Here is a 17,548-nt window from a genome sequence, read left to right as displayed (position 1 = left end):
AGCTAACGGCTTAGCTTCCACCAGATTAGGTGCTGTAGAGTTGCTTCCACCCAGCCAGTTCCTGATTCATTCATTTTCTAGAGAATACATGGGGGCCGTGCAGGGTTCTCTCCCTTTTGGCTGCTCTTTAGTAAATTCCTCTTCTGTGGAGAGTGGTGCTTGGCATCCTTCAGGGCTGTGGCAGGGGTCAAGGAAAACTGGGGAATTCCTATCAGGTGCTCAAGCTGGCATCACTTAGGATATGCCAGATATCACTAGCCCATTTATTTATTTAAAAAAAATTTTTTTTTAAAGGCTGGTCAAGTGAAGCAGTGGGAATGGAGAAGGCACAAAGGTATCTGTAACTGATTGTGATCAATTAGTTGTAAACACCACTGCACTCAGATCAACCACTAGCCCATTTTTTATGTTGAGCAAGATCATAGGAACATGGGAATGGATATGACTACAGATTTCCTAAAACTGCAGCCTTTTTCCTTGAAGTAGGTAGTCTCTGAAGCTGGTCTCTCTGCTAAAAGAATTAGGTAACTGGTCTTGGGTAAGTCAAATATGAGCACAGCTGGGTCAGATGATACAACATCTTCTGATCCAAGATTGAAAGAATTTCTAGGAGTTGGTGAGGCTGGAATCCAAAGGGTGTGTAGTTCTAGTCCTTGGAGATATGACTGTTACTGTTCAAGTCATTTATTTCATTTTAGAGTTAAAACCCAGACTCCCTATTTATTTCTTAAGTGTTACCCCTCAGCCCTGCAAAAGCAGCTTGTTGCCTTTTGCTTCCCCTCCTCTGCCAGCAGGGACCTAGCCAGGGACCTGCAGAAGTATTTCTTGAATCCCACTTGTGAGACAAATCTCCACAAGACCTCAACAAATGCAGTTGTCCCCCATAGAGGTGTTGCTTCTCTGCCCCGGCTCTGGCTGGTCGGAGATTTGGCTCTGACGTAGCACTAGGAGTTTTTGGCTTTCCGCTCTTTTCTGGCCCTGGAGGCCATAAGGCTGAAGAAGAGCCCAGGAGCCAGAGTTCGAAGATAAATGGCCAAGGAAGGCAGTAGGTCAGCCAGGATCACATCCTTCTTCTTCTTCCCCACGGCAGCAAGAACATTCTGGGCCACCTCCACAGGGCTTCGTCCCTGAGCTGTGGTCTTGTCCATGACTAAAACAAACAAAACAAATGAAGCACATGAACTTGGAAACAGAAGTCCCTTTCTCTTGAGGACTTGAGCTGGTGTGAGCCGTCAGTCACTTGCTGCCCTTCCCACCACAAAGCACCAACTGCTGTCTGTCAGAACGCAAGTTGTATGCCACCATCCCTGACAGTTTTGTACTACAAGGAAATGAGGGTCCGTTTTGCAGTGTGATGTGGTGAGTGAGGGTAAGGGAGATGTGGGCGAGACGTGGGAACAAGGCAGGCTGGGAACCCCAGGAAGTACGTGGAATCAAAACGGCATTCTCCCCAGTGGGCTCTGACAAGGGCAGAGGCTCAGGGGGTCCTCAAAGAGTGAGCCGCTCACTCTGCTTCTGAAGAGGAGCTTCCTGACCTTGGGAATTAGCCAGTGACTAAGGGATGCTGCACCACCGAATGTGTCTCAAGGTAGCTGGGCTCCAGGGCTGCCAGTTGGGAGGGCGGTGGAGCCTGTGTGACCTGCAGATGCGCTGCAAGGCTACTGCAGCATGAGGAGACAGATGTCCCAGCTCCCAGTGTCACGTAGCGACTGGATGAGGAATGGGAAGAAATCCTTGGTTTGTTTTAGGTGTTAGAAGGGACAGCTGGGAGAGATTAGGATGTGTTAGGTTAACACAGGGGTCCTCAAACTTTTAAAATATGGGGCCAGTTCACTGTATGGTCCCCCCTCAGACCATGGGAGGGCTGGACTATAGTTTTAAAAAAACTATGAACAAATTCCTATGAACACGGCACTTATCTTATTTTGAAGTAAAAAAACAAACGGACAAAAACACCCGCATGTGGCCCACGGGCCATAGTTTGAGGACGCCTGGGTTAACAGCAACTGATGTTCCTTCTTCTCTAGTAATCTAGATAATTTTGCAGCAAAGCAGGACCAGTTGGCAGTCACTAGCTCAGAGTATTTGAAACCATTCTTTTTTTTTTTTTTTGAGACAGAGTCTTGCTTTGTTGCCCAGACTAGAGTGAGTGCTGTGGCGTCAGCCTAGCTCACAGCAACCTCAATCTCCTGGGCTCAAGCAATCCTTCTGCCTCAGCCTCCCGAGTAGCTGGGACTACAGGCATGCACCACCATGCCTGGCTAATTTTTTCTATATATATTAGTTGGCCAATTAATTTCTTTCTATTTATAGTACAGACGGGGTCTCGCTCTTGGTCAGGCTGGTTTTGAACTCCTGACCTTGAGCGATCCTCCTGCCTCGGCCTCCCAGAGTGCTAGGATTACAGGCGTGAGCCACTGCGCCCGGCCTTGAAATTATTCTTAAGTTGTCCAGTCTGCCTGAGCTCCCTCGCTAGCATCTGTTCTCATTATGTTTTCAACAACACCAAATAGGAACTTTCTGATTGTTACTTATTTTTAAATGCTACAGGGAGAATTTTTAAAACAGTATCTTGTAGGTATAAATAGGTATGAAGCTGGAGGAGGCCCCATGCCTCTGATGGTTTCTGCTGTGGGAGGACAAGACTTGCTGCATGAGAGAGCAGCTGCCACCAGGACATGGGCAGGGCAGTCTTAGTTTAGGCCTGGCTGGTGAGGGTGCAGGACCAGGAGACCCCTGGCAGATGCTGCAGCACAGACCCTAAGAGATCACATTCAGGGGGACAGGACACAAAGTACTTGAGGTGTGGGCAGACCCCGTTTCCAGGACAGGAAAACAGAGCCAGCTCCTAGGGCTCCAGCACTGTTGGGTCAACTGGTCTCTGCTTGGCCTGGGCCTGAATGCTGGGCCCAGTCATTGAGCTGAGCAGTGACTACAGGTTAGCTCATTGCTATCTCTGTCTGAAGACAGATGGAGGTTTTGAGCCTGCCACTCCTAGCCTCATCTGAAAACTGAGAAATCAGTCATTTGTCAAGCCTACTGTGTGGAGACCATTAAGGTCAAGTCCCTATACTTGTCATGAAGTTAATTCACTTAACCCTGATCCTGATAATATTCCTTGGGCCTTGGGATCTGGGAGTGGATTACCTGGAAGTCTGGTGGCATTTCAGCTTGGGGACTTCCTTTCTACCCCTCGGAGTCCCACCCACAGGCATCCTGTTCTGAATGCTGTGACTTTCAGGATAAGAGTGATTTATGGTGGGGGAAATGAAGATTATTCAATAGTCCATATCTATAACTAATACCCGTGTCAAGGTGTTTTGTTTTAAAAATTATATTCAAATTAAAATGACCAAAGAATCACTGAGGTTAGAGCATTATGTCTCACTTTGGCCGACCAACAGATTTTCACAGAAAAGAGAAACTGGGCCTCACCTCCATATCTGGACCCATCAGCAGTGATGGCATTCAGAGAGAGGTTAGTGTGGATGTAGCCGGGGCTGATGACAGTCACCTCAATTTCATACTGTTCCATCTCTGCACGCAAACAGTCAAAGAATGCCTGTGTTGCATGCTTGGAGGCCGCGTCTGCACATGTGGATGGAAAAGCAGGCGAGTGAGTGCACTGAGGCGTGCCTTGCACCCACCTATCCAATCCCATTCACTAGCTTGTTTTATAAAACCTGGTTTTCTAATTTAAGATTACAGTGTTACAGCAATAGTCACTTCCCGATTTTAAGAAGTGCACTGTGTCGTGCTGCTTAGGAAATACACCAAGGTAGTTGGGAGTAAATAAGCATCATGTCTCCAGCTTCCTTTCAAATAGTTCAGGAAAAAATTATAAATGATATACACATGTAATTTATATACATGTTATAAGCCATACATGTACATATGTTAATACATAAATTATGAACTATATATATAAATACACACATGGGAATATGATAAAGCAAATAAGGTGACATGTTAACTGTTGGGGAATTTGCATGAAGGGTACATGGGAGTTGTTTGTGCTGTTACTACAACTTTTCTTTAAGTTTGAAATTATTCCAAGTTAAAAGTTAAAAAGACTTAATGCCTACTGGTAAAACATTTAAATAGTACAGGACATAAAGTAAAAAGTGAAAGTCTTCCTGTCTTCAATTCCATTCCCAGAGGTAATCAATGCTAACAGCTTCTTGGGATTTATTTTTTATATATCCTATATACATACATGTGATTTACATATAAGTAAACTTTTTTTTTAAAACAAATGAGTTCATACTGTTCCCATTATTCCTGCAAATAGCTTTCTTCACTTGGTAGCAGAGGGGACACCTCTATGCTGGCCCTGCAGACCTGCCAGGTGGCTCTGGCTGTCCAATCCTCCCTGGGGTCACCAGGTGACAGAACTGGCCCTATCAATGGATCTTCATGGATTGTTTTCATTTTCTGCCACTGCAAAGCATGCTACCAGCAAGCATCCTTGCATGAGAGTAGAAGTGAATGAAATCCATGCTTGGCTTCTTAAATATTTCATTGGCCCACCTTCCAGGCAGTACCTTTTCATCTAGAAGAACTATAGAGCTTGCTCTGCCTGTGAGAAATGGAGCAGAAATGGAACCATGTCTGCTCTTCAGTAAGGGCATCACAGCCCAGTGAAAGGTACTCTGAAAGGGAACACAGTGACCCTACAGTGATGTTCTTAGGAAACATATTGGCGTCTCCACAGAAAATCAATTTCCTCCAATTCAGAGTTCTAAATGTTTTAGCTTTAGGAAACAAGGGGCATCTGTCACCCAAGAAAAAAGGCAAGGAAATGTTGCAAGCAAGTCACAGTGTCTGAGATTGCTGCAGTGCCTTGCTGGGCCTGCTCCTTTGGTTTGGGGCAGAGTTGCTGGGGTCTGGATGAGTGAGCTGTGGGTAAGTGGAGAGAACTGCTTCTATCAGCCATGATTCCAGGGGTATAGCCCAGGCCTAAAGAGTGGGAAGAGTGGGTCATCCTGGGGGGTCCCCAGAATAGAAAGCTATACCCTGACAGCTGAGTCTCCCCAGAGCTTTCAGGCTGTGGGTTCTCAACCAGTGCTGACCTAACTCATCACTGCTGTTGATATCAGTTGGCCCCACTTATGCAAGGCACAGTGCTAAACACACTGCATGGATCATCTGACTTGGTCCTAACATTAGCAGTGTGGGGAAGAAATGCTGTCCCCCTCATTTGATAGATGAGAAGACCTATTCATTTGGGCTAACCAACTTGCCCACAAGGCACTGCCACATTTAGTCTGGTCATTATAAAGCTGACCCAGACCAAGCATGTATGCCTTACTTAAGTCAGCAGGCCAATCAGAGAACAAAAATCAGTGGGATTAAATCAAAGTAAAATTTGGAAATAATTTTTAGTGCAAAGAACTCTGGGTATCCTTTACCCCATTTACCTATTATTAACATTTTAACTCATTTGCTTTATTATTTGTGATTCTACATAGACTATTTTTTGCCAAATTATTTGAGCAGCCTTAGATGGCTGTCCAATCAAAAGGTGAAATAAAATATTAACAACCAGAAAAATAACAACCATAGAAACAAATATGGACACAGCACTTTATAATTTACAAAGGACATCTCTAGTTGTCTCTTTTCATCATTAAACCAGCCCTGTGAAGCTGGTTTAATGGTTTTAAGTATCATTGATAAATAAGGAAACAGGATGAGAAAAGTTAAGTAACATGTCCAAGAACACATAACTAGAACCAATAGGCGGGGCTGGGATTCAGATTTTGGGAGAAAGAGCAAGTTTCTGTTAAACTTTCAATTTAATATCTACACTGTATCATCAAATGGACGCTTGTTATTGCCCTTTCGAAGTGCTGAGACAGCCCTGCCTTTGCCCCTCGTGCACTGACGAGGCTGTGGCCGGGTGCGACTGAGCCCAGCCTTTGGAGGTGGGATAGATGAGGCTGTTACACGCAGTATTTCCTTTTAGAGGCTGAAGCAAAGAAGGGAGTTACTAAAATAGTTTATGAAATTACCTTTGAAACTTTTTTTTTTTTTTTTTTTTGCGACAGAGTCTCACTTTGTTGTCCAGGCTAGAGTGAGTGCCGTGGCGTCAGCCTAGCTCACAGCAACCTCAAACTCCTGGGCTTGAGTGATCCTTCTGCCTCAGCCTCCCGAGTAGCTGGGACTACAGGCATGCGCCACCATGCCTGGCTAATTTTTTTTTACATATATATCAGTTGGCCAATTAATTTCTTTCTATTTATAGTAGAGACGGGGTCTCGCTCTTGCTCAGGCTGGTTTTGAACTCCTGACCTTGAGCAATCTGCCCGCCTCGGCCTCCCAAGAGCTAGGATTACAGGCGTGAGCCACAGCGCCCGGCCTGAAACTTTCTTTTTTGAGATGGGGATCTCATTCTGTTATCCAGGCTGGAGTTCAATGGTGTCATCATAATTCAGTATAGCCTCAAACTCCTGGGCTCAAGGGATCCTCCCACCTCAGGCTCCCAAGTAGGGACTACAGGTGTACTCCACCATACCTGGCTAAATTTTTTTTTTTGGTAGAGATGGGGTCTCACTATGTTGCCTATGCTGGTCTTGAATTCCTGAGCTCAAGGGATTCTCCTATCTTGGCTTCCCAAAGTGCTGGGATTACAGGAGTGAGTGACCGCACCTGGCCTTAAAACTTTTTAAAATAGAACAAAACACCACCTAGATTCTGTGTGCTTGCTGGTATAACATGATGGCAGACAGATGAATGTAATGACATCTTAAATTGTGGCATAGCCTCTCTCATATATGGAGGCGAGAATGTGAATTGAATTTCACAGTTTATATCACATGTATTGAATGGCTTACTATAAATCCACTCAAAAGGCTGAGGTAAATCAATATATGCTGATGCAGAAAGATATATTATCAGGTAGAATAAGCAAGCCACAAAGCAGTATGCATAATGTGATCTTATTTTTGTATATGTTTGATTATATTTAGAAAAAAACTAGCAGCAAATGCCCCAAGTGAAGGAATGGTTTTATCTGTGGGATAATGAGTAACAGTAAGAGTGGCTGACACATGTCCAGTGCTTAGTGCCTGGGCAGCTCCAAGCACCACACTCATAGCAGCCCCTTGGGCTGACACTGGGACTATCCATTTGCTCACAAGGGTGGGACACAGAGATGTGGGGTCATATAGGGTAAGGAGTGAAGCTGGGATTTGAATTCAGGCATTGGCTCTGGATAACACATTTTGAAGTTTCTTCACAGTCTCCATAGTATATTTGTACAATCTCTGAATTCTGGATACTAAATGTGTTATTTTTGATTGATTGACTGACAGGGTCTTGCTCTATTGCCCAGGCTGTAGTGCAATGGCCTGATCATAGCTCACAGCAACCTCAAACTCCCAGGCTTAAGTGATCCTCCTGCCTCAGCCTCCCAAGGAGGCTGGACTATAGGCATGCACTACCTCACCTGGCTAATTTTTTTTTTAATTTAAAGACAGGGTCTCCCTCTGTTGCCTGGGCTAGAGTGCAGTGGCATCATCACAGCTCACTGCAACTTCAAACTCCTGGGCTCAAGTGATCCTCCTGCCTCAGCCTCCCAAAGCACTGAGATTACAGGTGTGAGCCCCATGTGGGGCTTAAATGTGTTATTTTTATAATCAGGAAAAAACAATAAAGAAAAACACTTTGGGGAAGGGAGAAGGAAGTACTCACAGGCAGATCGGAAAGGAACGCTGATTTTGCCCTGGACGCTGCTGACGGCAACGACGTGGCCTTGCCTCCTCCTGATCATGGAGGGCAGGAGCGCTGAGGAAGAAGGAGAGACATAGACAAACACCTTTCTTCTGGTCCCTGCACCTGGTGCTGACAGGAGATGACCTCACAATATTTAGCCAGAGCGAAGGAGGATGGTGAAATCCCCTCAGGAGTAGCTGTGTTGGAACTCTCTACCTCCTGTGCCCACAGGCCAACAGGCGGGAGGAGGGGAAGGGAACGGGATGGAGGCCACAGCCCAGTCACTGTGGTCAGCTCAGTTCCCTTTTCCTACGGGAGCCTCTCCCTGGATTGAAATCCATGTTTATGCATAAAATATCCCCACTATGTAGGGGTTTACAGACACCATGACAAGGAAATGCAGGCTGTCATCCATTGAGACTGTCATCCATTGAGGCTGTCACTGAGAACATCTTGGTTTGAAGCTATAAAGCAGATAAAGAAAGCACCCAAACTGTAACAACAACACCTACTCCAAAGTAAAACAGAGGATGGAGACAGAACATTTAGCTGAAAAGGAACTGAGGAAAGTAAAAACAATGCTAAGTGCTCTTTTTTTCTTTTAATCCAATACTTTTACCTTTTGTTAGAGCAACTGGGCCAAAGTAGTTTGTCTCCATGACCCTCTTGTCCACATCCAGTGTGGTGTCCATGATGGCACCACGGTAGCTGATCCCAGCATTGTTGACAAGTATGTCCACATGGCCAAAGCACTGCAGGATCTCAGCTGCTGCTGCAACTATGGCCCCAGGGTCTTCAAGGTCGAAGGTCACTGTGTAAGGCTTGTGTGTCTGCACCTGGTCAAAAACAATGGCCGCCAAACACACCTGAGTGACAGGCCATGTGAGCTATGTGTCCCACAGATCCCTTAGGCTCAAATCAATAATGTACCTTTACACTTTAAGGAACTACAAAAAGAATAGCAAACTGAAACCAAAGCTAGCAGAGTCAGGAAATAAAAGTTAGAACAGAGATAAACAAAGCGGGCAATAGAAAAACAATAGAGAAAATCAATGAAACCAAAAGTTGGTTCTTTGAAAAGATCAACAAAATTGAGAAACTATTAGCTAGACTAATAAGGAAAAAAGAGAAAAGACAAATAACTAAAATTAGAAAGTGTGGATGTTAATACCAAACTTACAGAGATAAAAATGGTAGTAAGAGAATACTATGAACAATCATATGCCAACATGTTTGATAATCAAGAAGAAATGGACAAATCCCTTGAAACACACAAATCACCTAAATCGACTCAAGAAAGAAAATCTCAGGAGACCCAGAAGAGGTAAAGAGATTGAATAAGTGATCAAAACCCTCCCAACAACAAAGAAAAGTCTAGACTACATGGTTTCATGTTGAATTCTACAAAACAAAGAAGAATTAACACCAATCCTTCTCAGGCTTTCATAAAAAACTGAAGAGAGAAAACACTTCCTCATTCATTCTGTGAGGCCAACATGACTTTGATACCAAAGCCAGATAAAGATATCACAAGAAAATTATAGACCAATATCCCTTATGAATATAGATGTAAAAATATTCAACAAAATACTAGCAATTGGATTCACCACACATTAAAAGGATTATTCTCCATAAACAAGTGAGATTTATCCCAGGAATGCAAGGACGGTTCAACATAAGAAAATCAACCATTATAATACATCACATTAATAGAAGGGAAAAAAACCACATGATCATCTCAGTTGACACAGTAGAGATTTGACAAAATCCAACTCCCTTTTAATGATTAAAAAAACATTCAATAGGCCAGGCATGGTGGCTCACGACTGTAATCCTAGCACTCTGGGAGGCCGAGGCGGGCAGATTGCTCGAAGTCAGGAGTTCAAAACCAGCCTGAGCAAGAGCGAGACCCCGTCTCTACTATAAATAGAAAGAAATTAATTGGCCAACTAATATATATAGAAAAAAATTAGCTGGGCATGGTGGCGCATGCCTGTAGTCCCAGCTACTCGGGAGGCTGAGGCAGAAAGATTGCTTGAGCCTAGTAGTTTGAGGTTGCTGTGAGCTAGGCTGACGCCACAGCACTCTAGGCAGGCAACAGAGTAACAGAGTAAGACTCTGTCTCAAAAAAAAAAAAAAAAAAAAAAAGAAAAAGAAAAAGAAAAAGAAAAAGAAAAAGAAAAGAAAAGAAAAGAAAAGAAAAGAAAAGAAAAGAAAAGAAAAGAAAAGAAAAGAAAAGAAAAGAAAAGAAAAGAAAAGAAAATGAAAAGATGATCTACTGAATGGGAAAAAATATTTGCAAATCATATATCTGATAAGAGATTAATATCCAGAATACAAAAAGAACTCCTAAACGCAACAACAAAAATAACCAACCTGATTAAAAAATGGGCAAAAGGCCGGGCGCGGTGGCTCACGCCTGTAATCCTAGCACTCTGGGAGGCCGAGGCGGGCGGATTGCTCGAGGTCAGGAGTTCGAAACCAGCCTGAGCAAGAGTGAGACCCGTCTCTACTATAAATAGAAAGAAATTAATTGGCCAACTAATACATATAGAAAAAATTAGCCGGGCATGGTGGCGCATGCCTGTAGTCCCAGCTACTCGGGAGGCTGAGGCAGGAGGATTGCTTGAGCCCAGGAGTTTGAGGTTGCTGTGAGCTAGGCTGACGCCATGGCACTCACTCTAGCCTGGGCAACAAAGTGAGACTCTGTCTCAAAGAAAAAAAAAAAAAATGGCCAAAGGACTTGAATAGACATTTCTCCAAAGATCTATAAATGGCCAAGAAGCAAGTGAAAAGATGCTCAATATCATTTGTAAATAGGGAAATGCAAATCAAAACTACAATCACTTCACACCTTTTAAGATGGGTATAATTTGAAAACAACAAACTCAAAAAACAGCAAATGTTGGGGATGATGTGGAGAAACTGGAACACTCCATTGCTGATGGGAATGTAAAATGGTACAGCTGCTGTGGGAAACAGTTTGGCAGTTCCTGAAAAGGTTAAACATAGAACTAGCAATCATTTAGCAATTCCACTCCTAGGCATATATCCAAAAGAACTGAAAGCAGGGATGCAAACATATCCTTGTACATCAGTGTTCACAGCAGCAGCATTATTCATAATAGCCGAAAGGTGGAAACAACTCAAGTGCCCACTGACTGATGAATGAATAAATAAAATGTAGTATATACATACAATGAAATATTATTCAATTTTAAAAAGGAAGGAAATTCTGATTCATGCTACAACATAAATGAGTCTTAAAGATGTTAAGCTAAACAAAATGCACCAGACACAGAAGGGAAAGTATTGTATGATTCCCCTTACATGAGGTACCTTCAGTAGGCAAATTCATAGGGACAGAAAGTGGAAGAAAGGTTTTCAGGGACTAAGAAGAAGGGGGAAAGGGAGTTATTATTTAATGAGTACAGAATTTTTGTTGGGGATGTTGAAGAAGTTTTGGGTAGAAAAGTTTGGGTATAGTGGTAATAGTTGCACACATTGTTGATGCATTTAACACCACTAAATTGTACACTTACAAATGGTTAAAATGGTAAATATTATGTATATTTTATGACAATTAAAATTTTTAAAGTCATCACCAAACCCCACTCCCACCCAATGAGTAGAGCTTAGCCAGGTAAGAGGAAGAGGGAGAGCAATCTCCACAGAGGGAACTTCCTAAACTCACAGCCCCAGGAAGTGGTGGTGTCAGGATGTAAGCCACAGGACAGTTCTAATTCCTCAGGCAGTGGGCCCTGTTTGCTGTGGAGACCTGCTGCCTTCCCATGGACAGAGTGACACATAGCATTCTGCAACCCAGGAGGTCAGGAATAGGCCACTATCTCTTCAGGTGCCTACCTGAAAAGATGGACTGCACCCTTTTCCCATGGAAAACATGCCCCTGGGCTCACCTTGGTGGCAGAAGAAGTGGTGAGTTCTCTGGTAAGCTCTTCTAGGGCCTCCCCATTCCGGCCACAAAGCACCAGCTTAGCGCCTGCAGCATAGAAGACTTTTGCGCATTCTAGGGGAAGAGAAAAGAACCGTGAGAGTGGAGATCTGACGCCATTCTTCCTCAATGTAGTTCTGTTCTAATTCACCCAATGTTGTCTGTTTCTTCATATGCTTGACATAATGTGTTGCCTCTGCTGTGGACCAGCATGGAGCTAGGAGGTAGGGCCCAATGGAGAGCTCACATCCAGTAGTGTTACAGACATCCATGAGATGAAGAGAGAGGCAAGGAGGGTGGTTTGATTCATTAAGCACTATGCTCAGAACTTTCCATAATGCTCCGGTAGCCACCTGTGAGCACCATGCCCATTTAGCAGCTGAGGAAGCTCAGCAAAGTCCGTCAGGCAGGCCATCTACCTTGATTGGCTAGGACAGGTAGGGCCGGCTATTACGGTGCTGTGATCTGCCAGGGCTATGTTCCAGCACTACCCAGGCTGTTTCCCAAGTTGTCAAATGCAATTAGCACAGGTCTACTGGGAGTACTTAAATGGATCTATAGAAAAACAGGGGGCATAGTGTGGGGTGGCCCTCCCCGGGAATCCTGAAGTCTGACAGGCTGTTTCCACAGAGTGTTCGAGGCAGAGGGAGCCGAGGGAGCCAAGGGAGCCTGACGCCCCCAGACAGATGAAGCTGGGCAGAAAGTAAAGGGCCTCACAGCCTTACTGGGCTGGGGGAGGGGCTCGGGCAACAACGCACAGCTGGATTTACTGAGTGAACCGGGGCAAGTGTGCCTGCCATAGCAGCGGAGGATCACAGCACGCTCCTGCTGGGTGGGTGGGAGGGACGGGCACTGGAGGAGCCCAGGCTCCACTGACCCTGCTCCAGTATTCCAGGTGACAACTGAGGACTTCAACTGGGACCACAGCAGGGAGAGAGTCCAAAGTGAGTTGAGCACCTCTATTACTCTATTCTTTTAGTGGCAAGAAACAGAAACTCAACTCACGCTGGGGCAAAGCAAAAAGAGAATTTATTAGAGAGATTCTGGGGAAGCGCAAGAACGAGGAGCAGGAAATGAATGGCCAAGACTCAGGAGGGACTGCAGTGCTGACTGCCTGGGGCACTCTCTGTGTCCTGCCTTGGCCTGACTTCTCTGAGAGACAGGAACTGTGAGCAGCTCTGGGCTCACATCCACACAACTCTCCTGCTGCATGGGAGAGGAGTCTTTGTCTTGTCTCCTCCTAGCTCTGGTGTCACAATGCCAAGGAAGGCTGTGATTAGCCTTGGTTGAGGCAGCATCATTAGGACTAGTGCCCACAAGGTCACATGTAAACCCCTGTGCCTAAGGGGGTGGGGCAGAGAAAATACTACCTGCAGCAAGAGGTGAACCATCAGGAGGGGAGCTAACCTATTGGGGAAGAGGGAGCAGGGAATGAAGTGGGAGGGGGCAAGTGGGTGACATCTCTTACTTCTTGCTTACCCTCCCCCTCACATTGCCTCCCTAAATGTTCAGTGCCCTAAAAATTTACAGCTATGACAAGCAGTACAACCCAGAGGTCAAGAGAATGGATTGGACCTAGACTTCTGTGTTCAACTCTGACTTCCAACACTTACTGGTTCTGTGATTTCTAGTAAGTTAGAACCTCTGTTTCTCTTTCCTCTTTAAGATGCAGATAAAGATAGTGCCTAATTCAGGAGTGACTATGGGTCTGAATGAGTTAAAGCAGGTTATCACTTACTACAGTGCTTGGTAGATTAAAAGCACTACAGAAGTGTTAATTGTTTTTGTATTTCTGAGCTGCCTTGTTCTAAAAACTGACTGATGCCAAGAACTGAAATTTGTGGGTTTAAAGAGGCACTGGCTGTCTTCACGTGAGATCTAGTCTCCCTCAGACAGTCATGAGCAGATCTGCACAGGACACCTCGGCCCTTGGCTGGCCATGACACAACGAGTGAGCCACCCCCGTGGTCCCAGACCAAATCTCAGAGGCCCAGGTGGTTGAACAGCATCCTAGTCCCCAGGTTCACAGCAAGGACAGGCCAGCCCTTGTAGGCAGGTCGAGTGCTGCAGATAAAAACAGCACAGTGCTGCACCAAGGGATCAGGGCTGTCACCTGCTGGGCTGGGAGGGAAGAAGGTCAGAGAGTTCAGACAGTGTCTTGGTATGAACAGCCCTTCCCTCAGAGGTGTCCAACTTCTTAAAGCTAGAATGACTGGAAACAGGAGAGGAGAAGAAATTCCAGCATCCTGCTATCTGTCTTATAAAGCAAAGTGTAGGGTTTGTCTTTGGGGAAGACAAAGTTGTTTTCTCCTCTGAAAAAACCTCCTACATGATTGGCTGGGGGAAAAAAATGAAAAAAGAAAAAGCAATTCCAGCATCCTTCAGCACACTGGGTTCTGAGATGTTCAAGATGCCTGATTGTCTCAGAGTGCAAAGCCCTCTTTACACTCTACAGCTCCTGATTTAGCTCCTCCTATTGCTTTTATTTGCCACCCCAGGCGCCTCTCTGCACATCTTCACATAGAGTTTTCTGGAAGGAAGTGCTCAGTAAACTAAATCAATACATTTTCAGGTGTGCACCATCTCTGAAGGAGATTTGGTTGGTTTGTTCACTGGTTTATCCTGACAAAGGGCAAAAACCTATGGCCTGTTTCTGCCCATCCTGGGTGGTGTGGGCTGGCCCCAGCACCTGCCCCTGCCTGGTGGGCCTCCTGAGCACTGCAGCAAAGACCCCCAGGAATGGGGTGCTGCACTCCAAGCCCGAAGCCAGCATTTCTGAGGCTAGAACTGCTTGCCCAGTTTACTAAAATCATTCTCACTGACTGGGAATCTTGGGCCCTGTTGGCTTCCTTACCCCATTTTGTCCTGTCCTGACCAACACATAGGACATTTTGTGAGGTGCCACCAAAGGGTATGGACACAGAACCAAAGGTGGGAGTCATGCTGGTATATAAACAGCTTCTGGAAAATGATCACCTAAATTCTGCTTAAGCTTTGCTTCCTTGCAAAGCTAAAAAGGGAGGAAATTAAAGTTTGTGCAGGGAGTGACAGAAATGAAAACAACAGATGGGAGGGATTTCATTTTCATTTCTTGAAAAAGCTGACACAGGGAGGCAGGGGGCTCAAGGGAAAAAGGAAAACAGTTCCAAGGTACCATTTCTCTTGGGCTGCAGACAATTCTCCAGTGTTGCAGGCATGCCTGGGCTGCAAATCAAGGTGGCTGTACAAGGCCATCTGGCTCAGGCTGGCTAATGTAGGCATCCAGAACATTCTGTTCCTTTAGTCAGTGGTCCTACTATTCTACAAGGACAAGCTCATGTAGCTTAAGTACACAAAACAGGAGACAAGATAGAAATACAGACTCCTCACATAACCCCAAACCTTCAAGGGTGGCTGGCACAATAGGCAGAGCCACTGGGGACAACGGGGCTCTTCCTCTTCCCGGGAGCAGCAGCAGTGGGTATTTGTCCTTGAGATGGCCAGTTAAGGATCTGTTCCTACTTTGTCCCTAAGATGTTAAAGGGAGCAAAATATAAGCAGAGCGACTGGATTGCAGGGAAGGCCTGACATCATATACTGTTTCTACAGTTTGGTTATCTCAGTGCTATTTTCTATTCCCTTCACCATTTGGTACTGGGAGAAGAGATACAGAATGATGAAGAGGACAGTGTCCTTCTCAAACACTCATGTATTGGAGCACCTGCAACTCATGGATCTACCTCAGCCAGCTCTCAAATACTCTTCAAGGACTTTTTAAAAAATGCTTCTCCCTGAGATCAAGAGAAACGGCTGTTGACTACCCTATATATAGTAGCTGGGTAAGGTCAGAGGACTGACTGATGGCAAAGGGCCTGCAGTCGGCTGTCCTTTCAAAGGTCTGAATATCTAATGACAGCTCACTTCTGGAGACCTTGCCTCACATCCACAGCAGCATACAAATGGATCCACACTCCTCAAAGCCTTCCCAGGCTCCCCCTGGCCGACTGCAAACCACTTATTCTACAGACAAGGCCCCATCTGCGCATTGTATTCATGTAGCACCCGACTGCTCATAACTCCCTGGACCGCCATGCTGCTCCCAGCCCTGGGGCCTACCTGGAATGCTTTCCCTAATGCCCATCCTTCCTTTTACGTGGGCATCTCCCCCTAAGGTGAGGCTTTACAATTATGAGTTCTGGAGTCAGAGAGGTATGGGTTGGAATCTTGGCTTTGCACTTACTTTCTGGTTACAAGTCATACTTTCTCTGAATCTAAGCTGTGAGAATTCAGAGAGATAATGCATGTAAAAATGCTTAGCACAAGCCAGCACTTGTAAATGTGCCTTTCCCCCACTAGGCCTGGTTGGGAACACCCATTACTAAAATGGCAATGTGCTAAGTCCTCGCCTTTTTCTTTGAAATGTGGACTATGAACTCCTTGAGGGAAGGGACCCTTTCTTTCATTTGTCTGTCCTAGCACTTGGCCCAGAGCCTCACACTTAGCAGATGTTCTGTCAGCTCTGACTATGCTACCACCAACCAAAAGATGCAGCAGTGGGTGGGCTTACCTTAATCCAGGGAGCTCCTTAGCTTTTTTCCATGGAATTGAGCTTGAACGTGGATGGTATATGGAGCGGGTGTTTGTGTGTAGATGCTGAGGCAGGAGGGCAGGAGGCTCACACAACATGCCTGCATTTACCATTCATCTGGGCTGCCAAAGTCAATATATGCGTGTGGAGGAAAAACAATGGGGCCTTGCAACTGTCTGTATGGGCTTCAGGATTAGAACAAGGGAGGCTGGGTTGTGACCTCCTCCAGGCCCAGCACACAATCCCTGAGACTCTGAAGTTCAAGGTGTTCGGTGAACTAGAATGGACCTAGACTGGAGAACCTGGTTAAGGAACAGCTGAGGCACCACTTTTCCTGTCTATGACCCTGCCAAGGATGGGGAGGCATGGAGTAGGCGAACACCAAGGCCGTGAGCTGGGGGTGCTGGCTGAATCCAGGAAAGGGCATGTTTCATTTGGGCCTCACAGAGGTAAGAATACTTTTCAAATTAGCTGTCCACATTTGAAAATTGGGAGATTTCATATAAAAATTCCTACTTCCACAAGCAGCTGGAGCTGGGTGAGGCTGCCCTTTGGCGGGGCATGCGCCTTCCCACTGGCCAGCCTTCTCTGCCTGCTTCTGCCTCCCCACCTGAAGCTGGTAGTCAGGGCCACTTCTCATTGTGCTTCAGCTCCTGCTTTTTCCTCATGGACTAAGGACAGTAACATCCAGCCCACTTTTCTTATTTGCATTTCCTGCGTTCACTTTGGCCACTTGTGCTGGTGGTCCCTGTGCAGCTGAGCCACACATCATCCCTGGCTGACGTCTGCCAGCGCCTGACAGCACTGCCTCCAGGACCCACCTTTTCCCAGTCCTGAGGTGGCACCTGTAATCACCACGACAGCCTTCCGCAGGTAGGCCTTCATGCGTATCCACTGCAGCAGCTGGACCAGGCCGAAGATGCCCAGGCATCCAAGCAGCAGGGGCAGGACGGCCGTAGAGGTGATAAAGTCCATGACCCTTACCTTCAGCAGATTCTTCCTGGAAGAACCAAAATCAAATATACTAGTGACAAAGTAAAACTCCAGGGACTTGCCAAGGCTCTTCCCCTAGTCTGATAAAAACTTCAGGCCGGGCGCTGTGGCTCACGCCTGTAATCCTATCTCTTGGGAGGCCGAGGCGGGCGGATTGCTCAAGGTCAGGAGTTCAAAACCAGCCTGAGCAAGAGCGAGACCCCGTCTCTACTATAAATAGAAAGAAATTAATTGGCCAACTGATATATATATAAAAAATTAGCCGGGCATGGTGGTGCATGCCTGTAGTCCCAGCTACTCGGGAGGCTGAGGCAGGAGGA

At 45.7% G+C, this 17,548-nt stretch overlaps 1 protein-coding gene across 3 annotated transcripts in view; it reads right to left on the bottom strand.

Moving 5' to 3' along the window:
- Window positions 1-668: 668 nt before the first annotated feature.
- The window catches only part of DHRS7B (dehydrogenase/reductase 7B), a 38,790-nt gene continuing 21,910 nt past the window's right edge, over window positions 669-17,548 (bottom strand). For all 3 annotated transcript variants that reach the window (XM_012737925.3, XM_012737926.3, XM_075994018.1), the window contains exons 2-7: window positions 17,057-17,235; window positions 11,634-11,743; window positions 8,336-8,552; window positions 7,696-7,788; window positions 3,436-3,588; window positions 669-1,150 (exon numbers count right to left, since the gene is read on the bottom strand). In XM_012737925.3, the coding sequence (XP_012593379.1) occupies window positions 945-1,150; window positions 3,436-3,588; window positions 7,696-7,788; window positions 8,336-8,552; window positions 11,634-11,743; window positions 17,057-17,235 (958 nt within the window). In that variant the 3' untranslated portion in view covers window positions 669-944. The remainder of the gene's footprint in view (window positions 1,151-3,435; window positions 3,589-7,695; window positions 7,789-8,335; window positions 8,553-11,633; window positions 11,744-17,056; window positions 17,236-17,548) is intronic.

Source organism: Microcebus murinus, chromosome 18, assembly GCF_040939455.1.
Source record: "Microcebus murinus isolate Inina chromosome 18, M.murinus_Inina_mat1.0, whole genome shotgun sequence".
Taxonomy (NCBI): domain Eukaryota; kingdom Metazoa; phylum Chordata; class Mammalia; order Primates; family Cheirogaleidae; genus Microcebus; species Microcebus murinus.
Note: the sequence above shows the minus strand (reverse complement) of the source record. Positions and strands in the feature narration are given on the sequence as shown.